Source organism: Corvus hawaiiensis, chromosome 1 (assembly GCF_020740725.1).
Source record: "Corvus hawaiiensis isolate bCorHaw1 chromosome 1, bCorHaw1.pri.cur, whole genome shotgun sequence".
Classification (NCBI taxonomy): domain Eukaryota; kingdom Metazoa; phylum Chordata; class Aves; order Passeriformes; family Corvidae; genus Corvus; species Corvus hawaiiensis.
The window spans coordinates 57,579,811-57,596,509 of NC_063213.1; the positions used below are offsets into that span (position 1 = coordinate 57,579,811).

Sequence of the window (16,699 nt, forward strand, 5' to 3'; positions counted from 1 at the left end):
ATACAAAACCAAACAAGAATAATCCTTTGGTTTATAACTTTAAAATAGATAACTTAAAGCCTTAATGATGCTTAGAGTACATTAGGAAGGCACCCACTGAAACTATTTAGCTAATGGTAACTAGACACTTCCTAGAAAGCCTAATTAATTGGGATTTAAAATTAACTCTGATTTGCAATGGACCATAAAACTACCCAGACCAAATTTTATCTATGTATTTGATGGTTTGCAAAAGACCAAATTAAAGAAAGATTATCAATAAATTATCCCTTGTTTTTTCAACACTGTTCTCAGTATTTGCAACTGCAGTTTTAAAACAAAATTTTAAAAAATTGGCAGGCCTCAAAACTCATCCTAGGTTGCATTTATCTTGACATTTTAACACACAAATAGTTGTGAGGATAGAGAAAAAAATAGAAGTATTCAAAAGGTTTACAAAAGGCATACAAAACCAGATTTATATGATATATCTATCACTATCACTTTTTGCACTGTATGTCACAATTTCATATGATAAATTGCAAAAAAAGGCCCTGCTAAAGGAAACATCTGATTTCTGCTGTTACAAGTGCCCTTAATTTTTACAGCAAAAACAGTCAGTAAGATTTTACTGCAATAAATGAGATGAAGTCCCAAAGAGAAATTTATTCTTTCGAAATTTCATGTTCTATAAATAAGGAGAAAATTTCAAATTAATAAATGAAAAGCATAGTAAGTTCAAAAAGCAAAAGCTGGAAACTGGCTCAGAAGTTGCTAGCTTAAAATACACAAGCTGGCAAACAAACAAAGCAATGAGACATATCACAGGAACTACTCAGAACTGCTGCTCCCAGTCTATGCTGCAGAACAGCTATTCTTTCATAGCACAGAATTTTCAGGGTATTAGCCAAAAGGGCAGAATAACAAAATATTTTACAGAAAATTAGTTATATTTATAACACAATCAAGTAAGGCCTTGTTTTAGAGAGATATTTTTTTATGAGTCATTCCTAAAAGCATTTGCTAAATTCCCTGATGTCCCAACAAAAGAGATACAGCACAAGCAGGTCTGAGTAAAGTGAAGAATGTAAATTTTTTAAACATATTATGAAAGACTTTCTTTCTCTCCCCATGGACCAAAAAAGAATACCAAATAAATACTCTGCATTTGAAATATGTGACTTCTTACAAAATAACCTTTGAAAGCAAGGGTATGCTCATGTTTCCCTTCTAAATTTGTAGTCAGAAGCAATCAAGAGATTGACAGGTTAAGGTAAGACACTGCTCCTTCGATACTTTCCCTGATGACCACCCAACAGTAGCAGGGCCAACTCTGGCTCATCTGGGTGAGCAAAACCACTTCCCTGAACAAACCCACTCCACAACAGCACAGCTCCCAGGAGGCATCAGAGTAGATATAAACCTTTATTTGGAGACAAGAAAAGTTGTTCCTGAACCTTTTGTAAGGGAACTGCCAAACCCTGAGCACAATGGAAGAAAGAGCAAATGCAAATAAAATCCCAAGCAAACAAAACCCAAAACCCACAATCCTGAGTAGAAGAATATATAAATTATGATTATGTTTGAGACAAATTACCTTTTCTTTCACTCCCAATGTAGATGTGTCATCAGTGCCTTTGATGAGCAACCCACATGAAGGCCCTAACCAGGCTGCAGAAGCAGTAGTCAAGGACCCCTGTTGAACCTGAGTATAAGCATGATTTCAGATTTCCTATTCTGTTTCTCACCTGACTTTCTAACTTACTTTTCCTTTATATATCTGTATAATAAAAAAATACTTGGCATTAACACTACAATATCAGTAGAATATTAATAAGTCCATCCAGAGTTGTCCTCTGCAAAGTGAGGATGACAAACTGGCTGGATTTCCACTGCCTTACATTTGGAAAGCTTTTCCAAAATTGCATAAATGTCTCTGTTTTTAAAAAAATACTAAGTGAAAAGAATTAGAAACGGAACTTTTTACACAAAATATATCAAGTAAACTCTGTCTAGCTTGTGGACTGGGCTTCTGATCCTTGGCTCTATCAGTACTTTAATTCCTAACACAAAGAAATATGTGAACATTTATCCATTGATCCTTTGTTGTCTTACTTCAGCAATAAAGAACTCACCAGAAATATTCTTTCAAGTTGATCTTGAATGTCTTTCATTCCTGGAAAAGCAGCGACCCCTTGAATCATTTCTACAAAGATACAACCCACTCCCCTACAGAAGGAAAAAAATAAAGGCAATGTTAGATTTCTTGCAGACCAAAAAGCCAACAACAATGCTTTTGTATCCTTTACCAGCACTTAAATTTTTTTTTTCTTAATTGATGCCAAGTGGAAGGACAGGCAGGTGCATTTGCTAAAATCAGTGTATACAAAAGAACACTTCTCAGGTGTTTGAAGATAAGTGTAGGTAGAGGTAGCAGGAATAAGGTTGGTAGGTGTTGAGACCGGTAAAGGCACAGCTGCTGATTTCTGTGTTAGTGCTTCCCAAGCAGAATCGTCATGCACCCAAATAAACTCTGGGGATGTGGGAATGACAGTGAGCGAGCACCCTTGGGAGAAGCTGAACGGGGACAGAATGATGACATGGAAGCACACGGGCAGGGCTTAGCATAGGAGGAGAATCTGGGAGAAGGTGAGTAAAAAGGAAAAGGGCACATGGCTGCTCACAGTCACTGAACTAAGCTACTGCCCAAAGGCTGGTAACTTTGGGAATGTACTTGCTTGGACTTTCTTCTCCCCTCTTCCAGCATAAATGAAAGAAACCCAAAGCCCATAGCTGCTGACCGCATTCCCCAGAAGCTCTGGCTCAGAGGTCCTGCAGTGAGTTGAGAAGCCATGGGCTCCCTCCTCTCCCCACTGTGACAGCCACCTCCTTTGCAGCTCCTGTCCTTAGCTTCCCACAAAACATACTTCACGTGAGTCCCCCTCATCCCACTGAGTTAAGCCAGTGGCAAAAGTACTGGGAAATCAGACTGTAAAAATATCTGAGGCATACTAACTACAGCACAAGGAATGGATTCTCAAAGATTAAGGAAAGCTTCTGTGACTCTATCTCAGATTCCAGATAACCTGTAAACTTCCTGCATCTCAAAAGGAAAGCAAATTACAAACTTGGACTGGTATCTTTTCTGGATGAAAACATCTCAAGAGTTGCTTGTTCCCTCAGCAAAAATAATTTTAAGAGAAAACATCCCTCTTGGCTATCAATAGGATGCAGAATTTGATGATATACTTCAACTTCTTCAATTACATTTTTCTGCATACATTTTTCTACAACTTTCATATGCAAACACCCACATATCTCTTACAACCACGTCTGTGTAAGCAACCACACAAAAATGCTCTTCACTCAAAGTAATAGCATGTTCAAATCCCCAAAACATACATCAAAATGAACTAAGAATTTCAACACTAACTACACTACCACCTCCCCTAAAACTGAGAGTTTTGTTTCTGTGTCAGAAAATCCCAGCAATAACCTCTCATTTAAATTTGTTTTTAGAAGTAAATTATTTGGAATGTAGTAATTACATACCTTTTCATGCTTATGCATCATGATGATGCATTCAGAAAGCAGCATTTAATTTTAGGATATGTGTGCATATATTGGCGAGGAAGCTATTCTAGAATAAAACAACAATGAAAACAGGTTGCACATTTTCATTAAGACTGGAGCTGAGTACTCATAGATGCCACTTAACTAAAAGCATCAGTAAATAACCCATGCTTTACTCATCTCTCAGGCTTTGATAAATACCCAATAATGAAACGATTTTACATTCCAGGACAATGAGGGTTGATAGTCAAATTTTTTGAAGAAGAAAATTAAATATACCTCGCCATTTTCTAGTTCTACAACCCAAAGGATGGCTATATTAAGTAAAGCTTCTTGTTGGCATAGAAAAGTGGAAGAAAACTTTGGAAAGCACAGTTGTGGTCAAATTTTAGAATAAATCAGGTGTTCATAAAAGACAGGTTAAAATTTATGTTCCATATGCTTCTGCTGGCTACCAAATGAACTGAATTGATTAAACTGCCATTCATCATTTAGTCTGGTTAGTGCTTCATTAGGCACAGATAGGCACAATATATCTTAGTCAAATACTTATAAACAGTACCAGCATCTCCAGCAAGGAAAAATTCAAGATTTCAGCCAAGAGCCTTTTATTCAAGATGAGCAATAAAACAATTAAACTTAGACTAAAGAAAAGATGATAGCAGTTCTATTCTTGCAACCAGAAAACAGGCATTTGATTAAACCAGCATATCATTTGAGAGCATATACAAATCTGCAGAGAATCTTCATCTAGCTGTTTGAAGTGCTGTAAGGGCAGCAGGAAGATTTTGCCAAATTTTGTATTGCTTTAGATTATTTATAAATTTGTCCACTTTTAGTGGTTCTGAGAAAAGTATGAGCAAAAAAATCAAGTAAGAACAGCAGACAACACTGAAGAAAAATTTCCTTCTTGGAAAGAAGAATCCTATTATATCTCTTGGACTCTTGTGCAGCCTAGAATTCCATTTAGTCACAAGAAGAAATAAAACAGTACTGGAGTTAAATAAACACCTAATACAAAAATCAAAAGGGTATGATAATCACTGGGGAGAGAAATATAAGCAGCCTTCAGTATTTGAGCTGGAAGACTGCTGTTCCCTTCAGCCCACTTGAAAATTAAGCTTATGATTGGTTTCAAAGGTTATGGTGTTCAGCACATTGACGAATAAGTCAATAGAAAGAGAAGTTTAAATGAATACTAAAAAAAGGGAGAATAGTAATACAGAAAATATGACACTGAACTAGGAAATGGATAGGAAATACCCAGAAAGCCATAATAGCACATAAAGGCTTCAAGAGGGCTGGATGGTATTTTAGATGTCATAGTGGTATCAGTGAATCTTAGGATCACAGTAAGTAGAAACCCGAGTCTGTCATAGGATCCCTGCATTGCAAACTGTAACTGTGAAAGAGAAAAGAAATAAAGCCTCTACAAGGCCTTGAAATTTTGTCTTGTTTTTGTAGACCTCACAAACTTTTAAACAGTTTAGAGATGGTTTTGAACAAAGCAAAAACTATTTTCATGCCAGAAGAACTGGGTTGTGAAGAAAATAAGAAAATGATGTCATTCTTGGCTACAAGAAAACCCAAGGGACAGGGAGAATGTGATGACTCTGTACTTAAAATTATGCAAAACAAAGGACAAGGAAGAACTGATCAGGATTTTAATGGTTCCCAGAATGGTAGGTACGTCCAAAATAGTGTAACTAGAAATAGCAGAATGCCTTTAGGAAACAGAAATTTTAGGGTGAGTGTTAGGGAAATACAATTAATAACTGTGCTGTACCCCAGCCTCCCAATGGACTTGAAGCACAGTTACAGTCATGTAAAACTAGACAAGCTGAAATACTTAAGAATATTCTTCAGGAAATAGACTTGCATTAGCAGTTGAGTGGATAAGATGATCTCACACATCACTCCCATCTCTAGTTTCTATGATGCAAAGAGTACTTCTTAAAATATGAAATAGAGGCTTTAATGTGCACACACGTGCAAGGGTATGTTATTTAGGTAAATTTGTCCACGCTCAGCATACAATGACATTTTCAGGAAGCAGGTATAAATAGGTTTTTGACAAAATAATATTACCTTAATAAATTTCAGTGTATTCAGTTCAGATTTTCCTACTCTCTTTACAGGACTCCTGAGTTTGGACAAATAAGCCAAATGCTGCAATGTTGTTCAGAGACCTTTCCAATGCAATGGTATAGGATAAACTTGCAAAGTAAAAGTGACAGCCATTTAATGCTGAAATGGGTGGTTTACTCTCTGATGACAAAAAGCATGACTAAACCTATTGCTATATTGATGAGACCATACGTGGCCATGCCATCTAATATTGCTCTCCTATTCTCCTGCTTAATTTCCTGGGACTCTGGCTGTCACCATACAGCCTTATACAGAGCAAGAGTTACTAGCACAGCTGAATGGCTTCTCCTGCATTTGAATTGACATAGTAAATGAGCCTGTAAAAATGAAGTTGAACACCTCAGGAACCTTTTTTTTTTTTTTTTTCCTGCACAGCTTTTATAATTCAGAAGGGTATTCCCTTAAAATTAACTTGCTTACTGGTGAACTGGTTTTATATATTCAGCTTAGGGATTCACATCCTGTCTCTGTGTAACAAAGATCCTTATTGCTGCAAGAATCTCCAGCATATCTGTACTTGAATACTGTTTAAAAAAAAATAAGCATAAAAGCTTTGGTAAGGCATAATACATAAAAGATCATAAGGGATGATTCTTTCAGTTAATATTATGATTTTTCTTGATGGAGTCATAAAAGAGACTAGAGACACACTCCAGAATGAGGAGCTGCTTCCAAACCAACTTTTAGTTTATACTTAAATCAAGAATATAGAAACTGTATGTTTTGAAGTGTTGAATATTCTGCCTTGAACAGATCTGCTTTGTAGCAGGCTCAGTGCAAGTGATAATATTCAGCATGGCCTTCACAGTGAAAACCTATGCTGGGTCTTCACATAATGTTTCTATCTGGTCATTAAGCCTGTTTTCTGTGTGCAGGGTTTGGCTTCAGAGGGGGAAGGCATTTTATGACAAGCAATTGCTTTCAGCAATCCCCCTGGTGAGATTTCTGAAACTCAAAGGAACAACAGAGTTTTCATTCAAGCTTCCCAAACCACACATTGTTTGTAATGTTAAATATATCAGAATTAAAAACCAAACAGACAAACAGAAACACAAACAAAACCCCACAAAACCCACACACATTCCCCTTCAAAATCCCACTGCTTTATTTTTTTATGGATTTGTCACCAATATGTAATACTGGAGCATATTCCATAAAATCTTAGTAATATGCATGCTGTAAGGGCACAGAGATTTTTAGCCTGTCTGATTTATTCAGGAAAAAAAAGGTCATGTTCCTTTATCATCCTGCTTATGAACACAACTATGAAACCAAATTTTGGGGGAAGGGAATGTAAAGCAAGGGACTTTCTTCTCCTTAGCTGACAAAAATCTGATTTATTTCAACAGGGGCAGACTGCCAGGATACCCACAAATGCTGAAGTTGGTTGGAATTTGTCTTTTGTGACCACTACCCTTTGATATATAAGAAATAACATCTGATGGATGATACAGTCTGATAAAACTACAGTGGCAATAAAGCAAACAGATTGTAGTTCTCACGTGAGAAGTAATGAGTGAATCAAAATTTCCCTTTCATGATGACAAAAACTATTAAAATTTGTGCAGGAAGCATATGCAATGAATGAAAACTAATTTACTTGAGAGCATGATAGCTTAAGGTTTTTCTTTACAGTCACACTTGAAGTAATTGTAATTACAAGACAATAGAGTGATCATGTTCTTGCCTGTGTCACTCAATAGCTAGAAATAAAACCTCCAGAAATTTTTTCTCTCTGTAGCAATGCTCAGTTTCTATATTAAGAAATACTACATTCATGAAGGATTAAAATCCACGATGCCTTTTTGTAGGATTCTTTCTATTGGACTCAATCGTTCTGTAAAAGCAGAGTCAAAATAAGCTCAAGACAGTAGTCCTCAAACTTGAGCAACGTTTGGCCAGGAGACATTTTCTTGTTGGAAACGTCTTCATGTTCTTTCATGTTCTTCCTGGTTTTCTTTTCTGCATCCAGATACCTTTAAAATGCACTTTCCTTACACACATGAAATTTATTTCTAGCAATGAAAAAGTAACAGCAAATCTGATGTTCTAAATGGATAAAAGTAGTTTTCAGATAGGAACTGAAATGCCCTTCCCATAACTACAGACCAAGACAGTTCCTCACTTCCTCACACATAGCATTGCTAAGAATCTGAGCCTATAGAATTTTCCAATCAAAAGCTAATTCAGCTGATAAAACTTTTGAAGAACTCACTGACAGCAAGAGATATTTAATTAACAATACCTTTATAGTTATTGCAATATCACTTTAATACCCTAATCCTACACATTAGCATTTCTTTGGAGTGGAAGTCATAATCCTGAGAAACATCAAGGGCAAAAGAGCTAATTTCCCCTACACTGTTTTCTCTCTCAGGCCCCAAGAAATATTTCTTCAGGGCATACTGGGACTACTGCTCTCACATTTCTCTCACTGCAAACTGTTTACAGGAGAAAGAAACAGGATAAATATGCCTTTGTAATGTCCCCTGAGTAAAAACCATAATTTGGTGCACTTGTGTCTAAGACAAAACCCATTTTTAGGTAATAAATGTCTTAATTATGGTTGCAGATCTTCATTGGTCAAATATTCATGAAAGCATGCATGGAATTGCAGTGAGCACTCAAATCCACATTCATAGCAGGCTATGTGTGAAATGTGGTATGTTCCTGAAAAATACCGTTTCTTTTTCTAATAGGATAGAAAAACTCCGTATGAAGAGGTTTCCCTAAATTAAGCTAAAATTTGAAATCATATATAACAACCCAGATGTAACAAAGTTAAGTGAGAGAGATTTAAGAAGCAATTTTGTAACATTTTACTGATCTATTTTTAATTTCTTTCTTCCTCAGTACTAAACATAGCTGATGGTGTTAATAAAAGTGAATTTAAAATATATCCCAGCCCATAACTGCTTAGGTTACCTGTACTTGACTAAGAGTGTATTTTTTTAAAAAACAAAACAACAGGATATGCAAAAAAATTGCCAGCTGTTAGCAAACACAGTTTAAAGCCAGCTGCACTTCAAAATAAAATATCCCTAGTGACTTCTTGATGTAAGCAACCCAGATGTAGCAGCACCACATGCATTACCAGAATCAAATGGATTTAATAGCCTGTTTAAACTGCTTCATTTACTAATGCTATACTCTTCCTGTAAGGAACAAATAGAATAGGTTAATTTGGGGATTTTTTTCTCTATGTTTCTGTGTTACTTATATATGGGTTTTAGTAATCCATAAACTCTTTATGTGTTGAAGTCTATTTTCCTTGCATTGACTTTCAAAGGACTGTAAAATTCAAGGATTAGGACAAGTTACACCAGAGGCAATGCAAAACCATTTTCCTAGCTACTAGTAAGTCCTCATCAAGAGAAAAAAAAAAAAAAAAAGCTATATCAAGGGTTATCACAACTCTTTGATGCAGTCATGGGTTGTATAATACATTCACATAATGCTGCTGTATCAAACACTGTCAGCAGTAAATGACAAAGCCCAACACACTGATTTCCATCACCAGCCTGACACCACTATTGCATGTACGTCTTCATTAATATTGTTTTATTGCCAGTGGCTATTTAAAAAAGAATGCAGGAGAATGTAACATTGCATGTGGATCATTAGCTCTTAGTTACTATTCTAATTCTCTGCACCAGCAAATGAAGTGTAAAAATAGCCCGCAGCCTCTGCCACCTGCTTCCCAGCCACTGTCCAGTGGTTAATATTTGGACTCTTTTTTCATGCAGCTGGTCTTCCACTCAGTGGGAGCCTCACTTTCTGTTCCTGGGGAACCACCATGAAATGTCATTTATCATGGCTATAGAAAAAGCCCTGTGACTTTATTTTTTTTCTCTTCTGTAAATAGAGGAAACAGCTGTGCTTTCTACCTTAACATTATTTAAATATTTAGTGAAGTGGCTGCCTAGTTTTGTCATCATGTGGATCATCAATAATGACACAGGAGAGCACACACTATCTGCCATAAGGACATAATGCCAGTAATTGCATAAAAATGCTAATGCTACAAACACACTTTTGATAACAAATTACTAAATTATCTTGGAATCTGATGGTAGACAGGTTTCTCCATGTCTCCCTTCCTCCCACTCTGGGAAGCCACTAAATGGCTTTAATGTAATTAAGGCTCAGCTCTGTCCAACCATTGTGTAAGCACAGCCCCAAGCCTGCCTGAGCCCCAGCAGAGCTCACTGTTAAATGTGCCAAGTCAGCATAAGTGACCCTAACACGCAGCTACGCCTCTCGCAGTCAAACTGGAAGTGCTGTCTCAGATAACCCAGCAAAGTACAGAAGTAAAAATCTACAGCTCTTCTGTCACACACAGTACACATGTGCTCTCATCTGATTTCTGATGTGGCAGGGGCTGAGCCTCTGCACAAATCGCTGCCATGTGTAAGACACTGTATTACCAAGTGCCTTTTTCCTAAGCTCTTCATACTTCTTCAGTTTGTACAGAGAAGAAAAAATATTGCAAAGGCTACAAATTGCATACAAGAGGAATATGACATTGTTTTTCATGTGAAACAGAACACACCACCTCTGTCCTTGAGTACCTGGATTTTTTTTTAGGCCTACATGAAATGCTCTGTGCAAGAGAACATCATTTATTGATATCATTAAAGATGTAACAATTGGGTTCTTCCCCAATACTCTTGTGTCATTTTTGTCAGGAAACAAAATAATGACCTGGATTGCTGAAGTAGCATTTTAAGTCCTTCCTTGATCTTCCCTGCTGCCCATGTAATTTGAATATAAACATGTGATTATGAAGGACGTGCTCAGTCTGCAGGTATAGTAAATTTAAAATGCTTTTAATTAGCTACATGACTTAATTGTTATTACAGGAACACCACATATTTTGATTGGACTTTCTAATAGCTCTTTTACTAAAATCCTCATTGCGGGGAATGTTAAAAGATCTATTTTTGACAAGCTATTGAACTTTGGAGTGAACCATTTTTTTGTGGAAAGATTTTCAGCAATAGTAAAAAATGTGTTAAAATCCTTTGTTCAGTTTCACAGTGCAGTGTTTTTTAAATTAGGAAAAATTACAAAAATTAATTTCCAATGTTGCTTTTAACTAAAAAAAAGCATTTTAAAGTGCTTTTTGAGCAGTTTTCCCTATTAAAACATGAAAAATTTTCTTTAGCTGTTTCCATATATTCTCTTTGTAATTTACAAGTTGACTCATGTATGTGCAGACATACACAAATACGCGTGATTCAAGAACTGAACAAATGTAGAAGCAACTATGAGAAGATGAGCAGAAAGGACAATTTATCTCTCCCAGCTATTTGCATCCTCTGAGTCAGTTGTCCTGCATGACCCCAAGCAAGCTGAGCTTCTTGCTGAGGGTGTCTGAGGTATTACTTGGAACAGAGGTGATTGTAAAACATCAGGAGCAGATGGGCTGCAGAGATTGCATGCAACCTGTGAAGACACCTGGTTGAATCCGGTATTTAGGAAAACAGGACAGTTTTAGGATAGATGAGAAACTGACATGCAGAAGGAAATTATTTGAGATCTGTGAAGTTGAGAAAGGTCTGAGGAAAACCAGACAGTTAATAACAGACAATGCTGCCTTTGCCTCTCTGGCACACTTGTGATTTCACACTGTTCACATCTGGAGTTTCTCACTCTCCCTTTCCTGCCTCTTGGTTCACCTTCCCTTAGAGCTCAGGGAACTGCAGCAGCCAGGGCCCAGTCATACTAACCACTCACTTCAGTATTAGATATTCTAGTATTTCTACTCCGTAACCCCTTCACATGAAATAATCCTGTGACTTCTAAATCATGTCCCCAGGAGTCAAGATTTACAGGAAAACCTGTTTTCATCCCATAATCTCTGATTTCAGCTACGGGACTAAACACAACCTAGTCATGCTTAGTTCCCTTCCCCGGCAAAAAGATATTCCTGCTAGTATTATTGTTTCAATAATAATGAAACAATTGCTTCAGTTGCAATATTACACAGCAAGATTACTGTAAAAATATTATTCACACACCATATGAAAACATAACTTTATCTTACAGTTACTCCTAGATTTTAATATAATCATAATTCTAACTTTGTGTTGCCTATATTAAAGATAATTCAGTGAACTGCAAAAAAATTACTGTATTTTTCTGAAAATTCCTTAGTATAATTTTTTCTCAAATGAATGAATTCTAAAGGTTTAAAGAGTTGAATATGCATTAAAAAAAAACCCAACCCAACCCAACCAACCAACCAAAAAAACTCAAAGCAAACAACCAAATAAACCAAACAAAATCCAAACATATTCCAGAGCATAAAACTTCCTTTGTAAGGAAGAGGATTTTTTTCCATATTTCAGAATTTGTACAGATTACAGAGATCCTGTCACCTCAAAACCTACAGAATAAACAAAGAACCTCCAGCTTGGTTTTTAACAGTCAAAAAACCAAATACCTTCCTTGCTCCTTATTCAACACAGGACTAAATGATGTCAGAGCAAGGTGATATGTACTGTACAAATCAAACTACTGTTCTAAACCTGCAAGTCTAAATAAAATCTGTAGGTTTAAAAGAAAACTATTCAATGATATTTACTGCTACCAAATACAGGACATTAAGAACTGAGGATTTATGCTCACAACCAGAGAATTCTGGTTTTCCCCTTGCTACAAGTGGGCATAGTGAAAGTCTATCTTTTGCAAAATAAGTGTCATATCATATAAAAGGACCACACTAAGACTACAAAAGTCACGCAATAACTCAGTCTCTTGCAAAGCACCAATGGGTGTAGTGTAAACAGCAGATGTCATCTGCCAGCCAGTGGGGTGGCAGGAGGGGATTCCTTTAGGGAGATACTGCAGGAACCACACGTATCACTACACATATGTTTTTTAACCTGTACCAATAATCTCACTACATATTTGGTTTACATGTCTAAAAAAACCCAAGAGCTAAAGCATCTACAGAATCTTGTCATCTATACTTACCACATGTCAAGGCAGGTGGAATATTCTGTTGATCCCAGAAGGACATCTGGAGGCCTGTACCATAGGGTTACCACTTCATTGGAATACGTATGACTAGGAACTGATTTAGCTCTTGCAAGACCTGTGGGGTAAACACAAATAAATCAATATAAACAAAGCGAAGAAATAGTTTGCTATACAGTTACAATCTAAAAGGATATATGAGCACCTGTCACGTAATGGGACAGCATGTTGCAAGAGTATTTTTCTTCTAGAACTGGAGTATTTTACTTAACGGTAGCATCTATCATTAAGTACCTGGCTAAACAGAGTTGTAAATACTATGAAGGGACAATAAAATATGCTTTTCATCATGACAACCACAAGCCCAGGAGAGATGCAAAGATGTACTGTGGTACACCTAAATAAAAGACAAATAAACAAAGATTTTAATTGCCATTAACTGCTCATCCTCAGGCATCAATATTCTTCCATTTCAATGTTACTTAGAAAAAGAAAATGAAAAGGAAACTGCCAGACAAATGGTGCCACAGATGAGATTTGGTCTTTTAGGGAAGCCTAAGGAAACCTTCCACAGCTTACACTGCCCAAAGCCCAGCCTGCTTATTCAAGTTTACGTTTGAAAGCTGTAGACACACTTACACGTTACCATTCAAATAAGTATTAATATTGCAGTAATACAGCAGAAAATGGTATGTGAAGAATTCCTTTCTCTCAAGAATTGTGTATTGGCAGTGCTCCAATTTCAGAAATCATTTCAATGAATCTGTGGCCTACTAAAGATATAATATTTACAATGTTGTCTTTTAAGCTTGTCAGTCATTTAAAATAATTCACATTACTGCACAATCTATGTAGAGATCATCATATGCTAAACCCAGAAGTTTACAAGTATATTTCTCTTATAGAGGACTCTCTCCTCCAGAAAATGGAAAAAGATCTTCAGGGCTAAGGTGATTACTCCTATCACGGGCCTGCAAACGCTTTTTCCAAATTATCTGATCCTAGCTACTACCTTGAGAACATCCACTCCCTTGCTGGGAACACTGGACACGCACAAGTAATGGAAATCAGGAGAACGCAGCACTGGGTGCTTTTTTGTGTCTTCCTGAACTACTGATTTTCCTTTCAGAAAACAAACGGAATTACTACAACAGAAGGTCATGTTTTACACCTTACAGAAACAAAGAAGCAAAGTCATACACTCAGGAAGAAATAAGCAACATGAGAATTCCCAAAAGAGTGCAGGTGAGAGTCCTTTGCCCCTTTATTCTTAATACACTGGTAAAGCTATTTAAGAACATTTACTCTCAGTGAATATATCTCCATAGCAATGATGGCCAATCTTGCCAGCAGATTGCACTATCAGCTGATTATAGCAATTACACCAGTGTAGGGGAATAATTTGAATTGTATGCCATGATTTCTTCTTTTAAAAATTACATTTGAAGCATGAATATCTATTTTTTAAGCTTTCAGTCCTCCATTTCTTTAAGGTTTGTGCACCTGTCCATCAGCTTGACAAACAATCTGGCTTAAAAAGACAACCCAGGGTTGGCCAGGTACAGCCCCAAAGAGGCCAGAGGAGAGGTCACATCATGTGTTTCACAGTGCCCCTGCCTCCAGATTAATGTTTTTGCTTCTAGGAAACCAGAAACCACCAAAAGCCCTAAGTGGTGAGCAGTTCTTATTCCTGGCACACAGAACCTTTAACAAGCCTGAATTTCTGTGCATCTATATTCCATGTGACTAAACTGAAACAGCATTCCCTGAAGTTGTGGATATGGACCCACTACTATTAAGCAATATAAAAATTACGAAAGGATTTGAGAAGTCTGGATGGTGAATGACTCCATCCTTTTTTGCCTGTCTGAGCCTTCCCCATTAGTCTTGTCTGAGGAAGACTGAATTTGGTTGCAAATTCTAATCTTCTACCAAGTTTTCATAAGAGAAGAGGCATAACCAAGCAGGGGAAAGGCTTCTTGAAGAAGCCAACAACATCATGTATTTTGGGGGAAATTTTCAAAAAACTTTAGAGCTTGTGGAATGACAAACTCAGATTTCCGCGACACAAAACTGTTGATCCACACATTCCAGAAATCTCCCGTGTAGAGAGGAATAAGTACCCAACTTGCCATATCAGAAATCATGTTGCAAATAATAACACAATAACCATGCTTGCTGGCTGGCTTCTGCCACTTTACTGACCAGGATGGAGCTTTGCAAGTGCTATAGTCAGCCCAAGCACATCTTTCCTCCTCTCCTGTGACTGTTCAGCGTAGAACCAGTCCTCCCCTCCTGGGAATGGAGTAGGAATGCCACTCATGCTGTTTCCTCAGTATACTGCTTCTAGATCTCCTCTACCTTGAATCAATTCCAGGTTAATGAAAACCCATCTGATTTTCAAAGAACGGCCCTTTTGGGCTAGTCCCAGCCTGTTGGAAAACTAAATGTTTTTCTTTAATCCATTCTTCACTCCCAAAACACTATGAAAGTTTCATTTGAGGTTAGCTGCTGCACCTGGTTTCTCAGTTACAAGAGGATCATTAATGTTCCTCTGTTTAAACAAAAAAATGTTTAAAAAAATCTTAATTTGTAAAAGCAAGCTGAGGCCATACATTGGTATCAGACAGCACCACCACGTTAAGAGCTATCCTGGTTTGAGTTAAACCATAACAAAAGGCTTATGAGTACAGGCCACATGTTTAAAGTTGCAGCCAATTGGTTCCCTGGTTGGCCACATACACTGTTCTGGAAACTAAATGGAAAAATGGAAAGCAGGAGTGAACAACCAAGGCAAATACTCACAAAAGCCAAAATTTGGAAGGGGAGAATTTGGCACAGTCCCACTGTTCAATTAGGCACTCACTCCCCTTGTGCAGGACTGACAGGACCTGAATCAGGCTAATGCCTCGGAGGAGCTGCTTTCTCGCAGGGAGGGAGCAACCTTTGTTTTTTCTGAATAATGCTCTGCATAAAGAATGCATTTGCAATAATGAACACTTTCACTCAAAGACTCAAAATTAACACAAATGTGTCTCATTGCACATGAGACATGGAAAAAACCCTCTCATCTTTCAGATATATTTACATTATAAAAAGAGTGCTATCCAAATACATATGTGAAACACCAACAAGATACTGCATTTCTTGTTTTGATGGTCCAGATGCAAACAGATGACAGTTACTGGGGTTTTTTTCAGATACCCTTCTGCAAGAAAATTTGCTACATATTTTATAACCCTTTGCACATCCAAATATGCTTACTCATGCAAAATTTATTTAAGAACATCCTTCAACTGAAAGAAAACTGAAGGGTAGGATTAATTAGCACAGCATGTTCGATCACTTTCTTTAAGGCTTCCCTGTCTGTTTCCATGGTTACACTACAGGAAGAATGACAATCTCATTTTAAAAAAACAGAGCTTATAGGGAACCATCAAAACTTCAAACCTTAATGACTCGTGCATAAAAGCCAAAAGGTAAATGGCAGATCACCAGGTGAGTACCCAATATTTACATATTGCTGTCTGAGCCCCCTTTTAGCCTGGGAAGGTGGAGGAAGAACCTCCTGACAAGTAGTGAACTCCCCTCTGATTCGTGTGTCTTACAAAAGATAAAAGGTCAATACACGTCCTGCTGTTGGAGCCCTGTTCTGAGAGAAGGAATCCAAGCATAAGGCCCAGTTATTAAAAATAAGGTCGTGTCAGACACACTGGGGAATTTGTGTGTAATTATGGGAAGGACATACACTCTTTAATGTTCTTCAGACACCGACATTTATGACCATTATTTATCCAAAATGAAAGAAGAAACCGTTCTGATGCATTACATACGGCAAGACTTGCATCTAGCTGCAGTGTGACACAAACCACAACTTAATTTTAACTCATTCATTAAACAACAGCTCAGGATACCCTGGGAAGCCTTGTATTTAAAATACAGAGTGAATGATCTATGGCTATGTATGTTTATGTCTTTAACACAGAAAATCCCCTGCTGCCTCCTATTCTGAACT

At 37.2% G+C, this 16,699-nt stretch overlaps 1 protein-coding gene across 6 annotated transcripts in view; it reads right to left on the reverse strand.

Moving 5' to 3' along the window:
• CDK14 (cyclin dependent kinase 14) overlaps positions 1-16,699 on the reverse strand; it is a 319,708-nt gene that overhangs the window by 123,081 nt on the left and 179,928 nt on the right. For 5 of the 6 annotated variants that reach the window (XM_048305926.1, XM_048305962.1, XM_048305947.1 and 2 more), the window contains 3 exons: positions 12,682-12,802; positions 2,115-2,208; positions 1,577-1,684 (listed from right to left, as the gene is read on the reverse strand). In XM_048305926.1, the coding sequence (XP_048161883.1) occupies positions 1,577-1,684; positions 2,115-2,208; positions 12,682-12,802 (323 nt within the window). The remainder of the gene's footprint in view (positions 1-1,576; positions 1,685-2,114; positions 2,209-12,681; positions 12,803-16,699) is intronic. The other variant, XM_048305957.1, reaches the window with a different exon arrangement.